The sequence below is a fragment of the Falco cherrug genome, chromosome 3 (genome assembly GCF_023634085.1).
Source record: "Falco cherrug isolate bFalChe1 chromosome 3, bFalChe1.pri, whole genome shotgun sequence".
Taxonomy (NCBI): Eukaryota; Metazoa; Chordata; class Aves; order Falconiformes; family Falconidae; genus Falco; species Falco cherrug.
The window spans coordinates 40897745-40907076 of record NC_073699.1 but is presented as its reverse complement, the minus strand read 5'-3'; the positions used below and the strand labels follow the sequence as shown (position 1 = coordinate 40907076).

General features: G+C 36.8%; 1 protein-coding gene across 5 annotated transcripts in view; it reads right to left on the bottom strand.

The window, feature by feature from the left end:
* The window catches only part of STAU2 (staufen double-stranded RNA binding protein 2), a 177237-nt gene that overhangs the window by 61765 nt on the left and 106140 nt on the right, over positions 1-9332 (bottom strand). For 4 of the 5 annotated variants that reach the window (XM_005443188.4, XM_055706170.1, XM_055706168.1 and 1 more), the window contains one exon: positions 1527-1640. The exons of the other annotated variant lie outside the window; for it this stretch is intronic. In XM_005443188.4, coding sequence (XP_005443245.1) covers positions 1527-1640 — 114 coding nt within the window. The remainder of the gene's footprint in view (positions 1-1526; positions 1641-9332) is intronic. 5 annotated transcript variants of the gene reach the window in all.

Genomic DNA, 9332 nt, shown 5'->3' with positions numbered 1-9332 from the left:
GTGACTTTACGCATTTTTTTTTCCTGCCAGAAGAATGTCCCGTTTGGAGCACTGAATGGGTGGGTATACCTGGGATCAAACTAATGCTGCACATAATCTGGAATTTCCTGATTTCTAGGTGCTTGGCTTCGAAGGCTCAATAACACTTTTTAATTTAGATGTCTTAAATATATAATTATTCAGATGGTTTAAATGTGCTTTTTGTTTACAAAGTCTTTTTTCTGTTTACATATCATACTCTAGCTTACATAAATGCTAAGACAAAGGCCAACCTGGCTGGTAGCCCAGAATGTAGCTGTTACCAGTTTGACAGGGATCACCTTAAATTAATTGAAAAGTCTAAATATTGTATTTGAGTTATACCTAAATTTTAAAAGGCAATCTTTACTGAAAGAAAAATGGAGCAACTTTAGAACAGCATAAACGAGTTGCTGGATGAAATGAGAATTGAATGTCAAAGTATGGTCTCACTTACCACAGCTCTCCATTACTGTAAAACACCAAACACTTGAGGACAGGAAGTATCCTCATGTTACCATGTAAATAACTAATGGGCTTAGCTTATGTTAACAACTTAGAAACTTCCAATAAAGAAAACACCTATCAAAAATATGGCTAAGAGTGCCTGAAACTTTTCCCCAAAAGTTACTAATTCTGATAATTCTTAAGGCGACTTTTCCTTTTTCCTTAGAGAATCTCAGACCGTCTGATAAATTGTATGGTAAATGTGAACACAGTACAATCTAAAGATAGCCTGCAAAGGCAAGTAAAAATGGTACTTTTTCCGATCTACTGAAGATCTGAAAAGTGCAAGGTACTTTCAGTTTAATGTTTTCTTCTACTTGTTTCCTTTTTGGTTTTAAAACTCCAGGAGTATCAAAGTCTTGTCTAGCTTTTATACATAAGAGTGCTGGAGGACAAGAAGACTAGAATGGAAGTCCCCCTCAGTTCCCATCTGAAGCAGCAGGGTGATAAGTAATTAACAGAGAGTTTTTGGGGTTTTGGTTTTTTTCTCCTGGCTTTTTGCCAAAAGCTTGAATTAAACATTTTAGGAACAGACAAATAAAACGGGAATATTACACAGTCTGATTAAAAATCCCTTTCCTCTCTCAAATACCAGTTTCTTGTGACAGATGATATCTAGAGATGATGGCTTCATCTCTCAGCTTTCCCAGCGACCCATAATCTTCTAGTAAAAATAGGACAGACAAGACCTGATACATACATAAAATCAAACAAAAACTTTGCAGAAACCTTACATCTGACTTCAAAAGCAAAGCAAGCTCTTCAGGCTTTCCTAACATGGCTTAAAAATATGTAAAAGGCAGTATAGTTTTGTCTCCTTTTTGGGTCACTCTTTAGATCTAATCAGGATTTTACTATGGCAATACAGGCAAATCCCAGTGAGAAGAACATGCCATATGAAAAGCACAGGATGTGCTGATATTTAAAATTTACTAATGCTGACATTCTGGCCTTACTAGATATTAATAAAATTACAAGAGTGTGGGGTGAAGGTATTATACCTGGTCATGGCTGGCTTCAATGGAGCTTCCGATACCTTGGAAAGTCATCTGCACAGGAGACAGTGTCAAACAGGTCATACACTCTTTGCCATTTTGTCTATCACTGTAGTGTACCTATAACAGAATAACATACGTAATCTGCTAAACACCAGGTTTGTACAAGGGAGTCATGCTAAAATACTGTCCCTTTTCAACAAGTTTGTAAGAAGAATTCCGAACATTTACATTGAATTCATCTTTAATATAAAACAAGGAGTGTCTAAAATATTCTAGGTAGTCACATATTGAACTGGGGCCAAATTTTCTGTGATGTGTCTGTTGGATAGTTTTTCAAGTGCTGTGTTCTTCAGTTTCTGAGACCTTTGAGACTGAATTCAAGATGTTGTATCTATATAAGAAACTAATTTCAAGTTATAGTTTCCAGCCTAGATGTAATTTTTAATAGCATTGTGTAACTTAGTTATAAAACATCCATGTAAATCATTCTACCTGCAAAACTTGGCATTAATAGTTTAAATTTTTCAATGGTAATTCCATTTCTACTAAAATCCACTAATTCTTTTTAAGTGGCTGATGTTGTATATTTGAATTTGAATGACAGATAAAATGGAGAAGAATTCACATTATTCTTGAGATGTCTAGACTATCCCTTTCTAAGAGCAACTTGTTCCCTACTGATGTCAAGATGTGCATGTTGAACCAGAATCTTGCATGAAATACAGAGGAAGGTAGTGTTTCTACTTGAACTATTCTCCTTGTCTTCAGGTACCCTTCAGATAGTTCTTAAATCTCCTAAAGAAAGGGGATTTTAGTATGCTGAAACAAAATGAAAATGAACGTTGCCAGTGTTTCGTTATTGAGAACAGGTTGCCACTCATGCTGAATTGTTGAACTGTTACAGTTCTCTGCATAGCTTCTGGCTTCTAGACAGGCAGATCAAGCACTTTGTTCTACAGGAGAGGTGGAATTTAGTTTATGGTGGTAATTTACATTGGCTATGTGACCCCTGTCAGAAATGGAAAGAGAGATCAGCTCTGCTGGAGACAGACCTTTTATGTTAGTATCTATTTACAACTGTATAGCTCTCAGGCAAAAGTTACATGATAAAGCCTCATCTTGACATTTAGGCTACACAATCAAACTTTATTATTTCTGAAGACAACTAGGAACTGTATAGAGTTATTCCTGTGGAAATGATTTAGTGACGCATATGATACTTAATTGCACACTGTCCATATTAAATCCCCTGTGCCTCTTTTCTGCCACAGGTGTAAATTGGGAATACCTCAGCTAGAGCAAAAGCAGTGCTAAACTGGCTGAGTGAGAGGGAAACCAAGTCGGTGCTGGATTTCGGAATTACTTTACTGACGAGACATCAAAACAGTTTTGTTGTAGCCAAAACTAAGATACTGAATGTAAAGTTCTTGTACTGTGTATAGAAATACTGATTTCACTCAGCCCTTCTTAAAGCTTTCTGTATTATCCTTGTCTCTCTTCCTCTCAACCCCCACAATATGTGCCTACTAAATTGCTTGTGGCTCTCTGCCAGAAAAGCCATACTACTTACTTAGAAACCACAAGAGGCCCCTTCACATATACAATGGTTTAACTTTGATTAATTGAAAGAGGTATGAAGGTATGAAATTTGGCTTGCAAATATAAACCGAAGTTCTTTAAACATCAGGGACTACTGTTATGACAAGGACTTATCAAGCTTCCACAACTGTGGTATCTGGTTGCAAGCTAGATATTCTGCTGAGTACGTGTTGTGGGAATGCGATGCAGAGAAATGGGGCAGAAAAAGAGGATGTTTCTGTACTGCAAATATGACATAGCAAAAGGGGCAAAATCTGGTGACAGAGAAAAGTACATGTCTTAAAGCACATACGGAGATATGGAAAAGAAGCACTTTCTGAACTGCATAGCACGTTTGTAAGCTTATTTTTAATGCAAATAATATGAATAAGGTTACACTTCACTAAAGTCCACTGGAATAAAGCAAGGCTAACAAGTTGAAAGAACAGGAGATATCTGGAGAAAAATTATAATTAGTATTACATGACACTGCTATCTGCAATAGCAGATTTGGTCCACATCCGCTTTAGAGTCCCACATAGAAATTGCAATAAATTCAGAATTTTGGTATCTTTCTAGGCTTAACTTTCCCGAATGAATTTCATGATGCACTTTTCGCCTCATCTGAATATATCAAGGCCATTACTTTGTAATTTCTTATACAACAGTCCTCTGATTATCTCTTGCCCTGTTGAAGATTTTCAGTTGAAGCAAAATAAACACTTTATATGTTAATTATATGAATAGTGATATAAAACCCAAAAGACTGGGCTTTGAATGGGTGACAAAATCAAACTTTGCCCTTCCATCAAATCTCTAGTCTACAGAGTTGTCCAGTCAGCAGAAACATTCCCATTTCTTTTACATTTCACACGAGTATGTGTAATTTCCCAGTAATTCTGTTTTGTTATTTGTTGGTCCAGCTGCTACATTCTCAAACTCTCTATTTTATTCCTTTCTTCTTCAGATTTGATCTATGATCCAAAGTTGTGGGGTTGTTTTGTTTTTTTCCTTTGTCAACCAAGAATGCTAGGTATTTATCTATTTGAGCCGGATGTCCAAAATAGGCACTCAGAAAGCAATGGTAGTATCTGAATAGTTATCAAATAGTCTGAATAGCAGCAGATGCTTCTAGGTTCTTGGTCATCAGTATATTGCAAATATTTCAGTTTATATGTCCACGTTATTACGACTAAGTATAGGAGAAACCTAAATGTCTATAAAAATGATTTAAAAGTATCATATCGTCTTAGGCAGGGGAACATGGAGGCATGGCAAATACTTGATTCAGTATCTGCGACCAAGGAGTGGTGACTGAAGACTGGCCAAGTGGTCAACGGTGATTATGTGGCCATTACTGAGATTCACAATGACAATAACACCTCTAAGTTCCTCAGTGCCCTAAGAGTCAAGAGTGCTTAACTACAGCTCATCTCCACAATAACTCTGTTAGGCAGGTAAGGACACTTTGTGGACAGACATTAAATGACTCATCCAAATTCACTTGGCACCAGCAGGAGCGAATGGCAGTGCTGGGACTATAACCCATCATTACGGCCTCTGGCCTACCCACAATTGGTCATTTTCCCTTTTCATACATTATGAAGATAAAAATAAAACAGTTACGAAAATAATTACTATCTATGTCCAGGACCTAATTTTCAGGCTTTAATTTTTTGTAATTAAGAGACACTCACAAATCAGCTCAGTGCATTTTAAGGATTAAACAGCAATGAAATTTCACTCATTAAAATTCAGAGTATTTTATTTGGATAACATATAAGCAGAGATTTTATAGAACAGCATTAGGATCTGGTTGGAAAATACTGGCCAGCATAACAGACATTTCTACTAAGGGTTGTGGAAGTTTCTGAGTAAAATGCAGGACTCCAGCCTCAGACTATTATGAGTGATTTACATGTAATTCTCCTCCAAGGTATGTCTCACACCACAAAGCGCTACCACAACAACAAGATCCCGGCAATAACTCTAAGTGAGCCTGCTCATTTATTGGAAAAAGCATACAGCATTGCTAGCTTTTCTCCTGGGTAACTACATACGTGGAGTACCTGAGATAAATCATGTATAACCAGCTCAGGAATCCCAAGCACAGCGCTCCATTGTGCTGTGTGGGCAGGGCATGAAACCTCCATGTGTAAAATGCAAAGTGCATCTCAGGCATCAAAATAATGAAATAAATTGTAGAATTAAGTTTTGCCACAAGCACATGCCATAGATTTACTCATACATGTATGCTTTCATGTTCGATATTCGCATGAGATGCAACTGTATATCCTTTTCACAGATTGCTTCAGTCAAGAACAAGCTGCATGGTATGAATATGTATGGAGGGGTACTACTAACTGGTGTATGTATATAGAAATGTATGCAAAGGTCTGAAACAATTCAACAACTATGTTGAAATCTGGCCCTTGTTTTTAATATTTTAAATTACTGAAGAGATGCAAATATTTTGATGGACATTTATAGCTTCATATAAAGGAAGACATACGATGATGAATGTTTACAATGTTACAACTGAATGTGGAATGGCATAGTCAAAATTCTCAACCTTGTATGTTATTTTATAAAGGAAAAACTAAATCGCACCACATAAGACATTACATGTAAAGTTAATTCTATCACAGTGCTGCTCCAAATTTCCCATTTATTTCATATTTATATAAAAATGTCTCTTGAATCTAGCTTTAATACACTTCTCTATGTGCTAGTGATCTGATAGAAACTGTAAAAATATTGCAATAAGCTACTTAAAACCACTGGATCAATATGCCATTTCGGATAATGGCCATAGTTAATCTGCATAAATTACTCTGTAAATACAACATCCCTGACTTCAAAAACATGATAGACTGCTGGTCTTCAGTGGGGACTGCTGAATCTGAGCATCCATCCTTTTGTACGAACAAGGGCTGTCGTTTACTATCACAACCAAGGAAGGTGAGAAACCTGTTATACTACTACATAGTAGCTAAGCTTAACTACAATAGACTCAACTGCTGTTAGAAATGAGCTAACTGTGCATTACCAAGAGACCGAGGGGAGCAAAAATAAAAGCTACTATTTTCACACACTGCTGCTTAGATGTTCACAGTTTGAAACACAACTTCCGTCTGGCCAAACGCTTTCTCTCTTGAACATTTAATAACTTAAAATAATAATATGAATTACCAAAAGAAAGAAGTCATCTGTGACACTGGAGTTCATGTTTCCAGACCAGAAACTACTCTGAGTCAAAGCATCAGCAGGAGTCTTAGAATGCTAGACAGAAATAAACTAGGTAATAAAATGCCATTATGTTCAGCAATGCACAAATCTTATGGATTGACAAGCCCAGACTATTTTGTTAGAACAAAGGATGGTATTCCTTTAAATTTGCCCTTTAAAGGGAAAGCACCCTATTTAGTCCTGAATTTACAGAATAATTTCCAAGATTTTATACAGGTTGCTCTGGATTTACAGTGACAAGCAAACCAGAATGGGTTCAAAAATCAGATGTTAAAATACTAATTTTGACTTGGACAAGAGTCTCATAAAACATTTTTCTTTCTTTAGCTTCCCAGTGAAATTCTTGCCTTTTCCATATTGATCTTTTATCTTCCTCTTTCTGTTGCCCATCTACTGTTGGTCACGTCACGGACTAAAAGAAATGAAACAATTCTGTTTGAGCTCAAACTCTGTTCCATGCATATTTATTGTTGAAGAAACTCTCCTGGTGTGAAAATAAATTCAGTATACTTGCTCGTTTCAACCATTTCCTCAGAAGCTTTCACGGCATAGTATTCTAGTACTTAAAAGTGTGAATCCTTGTATTATCCATCGAGCTTTCCTAACAAATAATAACTAGTCTCTTCAGACATGGAGCAGCATGAGAGAGATTCCAAATGCCACTTCACATTCTTACTACCTGCTTTACAATTCCATATATTTCATTTGTGAGAGCAGAACAGGAATACAGTAAAAACAATAAAATAAAACTGATGAAAAAATCCCATTGTATGAACAAAGTCTTTTATGAAAAGTTGAAGCATAGATATAAAAAACAAGACCAAGATGAAAAAATTTGTTCCAGTTAAAAAAAAAGACATACAATAAAAAAAATTTCAAAAAATCAGAAAAAAAGTGTTGAATCAAACTGTTTCCTGCAATGTTGGAGTTCCTTGATGTAGTGCTATTACTAAATATAGTATTTTACTAATCTCAGCAGGGAGCTGGCTAACTGCATGCCCGTCAGATGTTTTTAACGGTCACCCCCTGTGGAACAAATCTAAGGAGTGCATGAAAAACACCCACATTTAAAAAAGCCCCCTTGCTAGATCATTAAGGAAAGATAAAGGCCTGTACATACGGATGTGATATATAACACAATCATTGTGTCAAGAAAACATATGTTTGATTAGTGCGCCTCAGGTTCATTAATCGCTGTGTCTGCTTCACAGCAGTGGGCAAAGCTTCCACCGTAGCTACTGCACGGAAGGGTAAAGACACTTGGTAGCTTGAAGACTGACAGTTCAGCAGTAAATCTTGAGCTATTCCAACAGGCTTCTCTTACAGAGTTTGAATAGCAGCTGTATCATAGTCTTAAATCTTCATTAAGATACAGTCCCAGGGTTTAGACTAAGAAATAAACCATTACTGTACCATAAATACATAACAAGCAGACTACAGGCACTGTCACAGGTTACTGTGGTAGTATTTTACAGTCCTGACTACAGTAAGGCAGACATTGACATCTATAAAACCATGTGAAGTACAAATGAGAGTGAAAAAACTTACTTGATCCAGTTCCCAAAGAGAATATATAAAATATCTGCTAAATATCATCTGTTTATCATCTGAGCCAAAGAAGTTTGTATGTCCTTTTTTTCATGCTATTTAGATACCCTCTTAATTCAGAGCTCCTGTTTCAGTGGTGCAGGAGATCTGGAAAGTTTGGCCATGTATTATGCTTAGTCAAGCAAGGGAGACCCAGCTCCGTCCTACCTCTGGATGTGATGTTTGGTTCTAATTAAGAGAAAATTAGCTAACATCACTGCTGTTGCAGCAGCGTACAGGATAGTACAGTAAGGTGCTTACTGTTTACCTTCCATCTCTTAAAACTTAAGGTGCTTACTGTTTACCTTCCATCTCTTAAAACTTAACCCAGGTATGTATTTATAAAGACAGTGTTCCTGTGGAGCACATGCAAAGCAGGCAACCCTATTTCCAATGGCTGGCATTCAAAAGTGCAGAGAGACCTGTTTCAGACCTGTGATAGGGAAGCTGAAATCAGAAGGTGGGGCATGGCTTTCTATAAAAAAAACACACTTAACACTGAAAAGTACCTTGCTACCCTGTTCACTTCCTTTATTCTATAAGAAAGATACTTATTTTTTGTAGACCTAGTAGACAGTAGTTTAACCACAGTGAATTAAAACACTGAATACAATATTCCGTCCCAAAAATGAATAATAAAACCATGATAAAAATTAATAAACTAATTATTCAGAAATTAAAACACTGCAAAGCACTAAAAAATAATGTAAACTATAGCTGCCATGTTTTTGGCAGAAACAACTTGTCTGCCTCTGATCCATTCAACCCATAATTATTCAGGTAAGTACTGTATTTTCAGGGAGAGGAGCTGAAGTTAATTTTATCATTCACAGTCAAAGGAAATATGAAAAACTGGCAACCCTGGGATCTCCTGCTTTCATCACACGGCCTAAAAAATAGGAGGGAGGTGCAAGAGTTTGTATTCTGCTAATAACATACACAGAGGACAAGCATGGTATAGAGCATTTGTGGAGGAACCTCTGTCTCGGGCATCATCCTGAACAACTGACTGAGATGAGAGAGGAACTTGGTTAGTTTAGAGAAAGAAAATTGTTTGGGTTTAAAATAGCTTTCTAGTAACAGCATGAATGGAAACATGCTCTTAACACTCTTTTTCATGATGAAGGTTGTCACTGAAGTGAAGAGTGAAGCCAATATTAACTATTCTCTTTTTATGAACTGCATGTGAAAGCCCCAAATGCCGCACTCATGAAGAGGGAACAGGATCACTGTGAAATTTTGAGTATAAAACCAGCTGCCTGAGCTTGCTGGGAAGTCTGACACTGGTGCAGACACTGGTTTTGTGCACTAAGCGAGATACGGGGCAGTATGCGCAAAGAACCACCTAATCTAGACAAGAAACAACCATTTCACTTCTGAAAATTACCCTGTTTC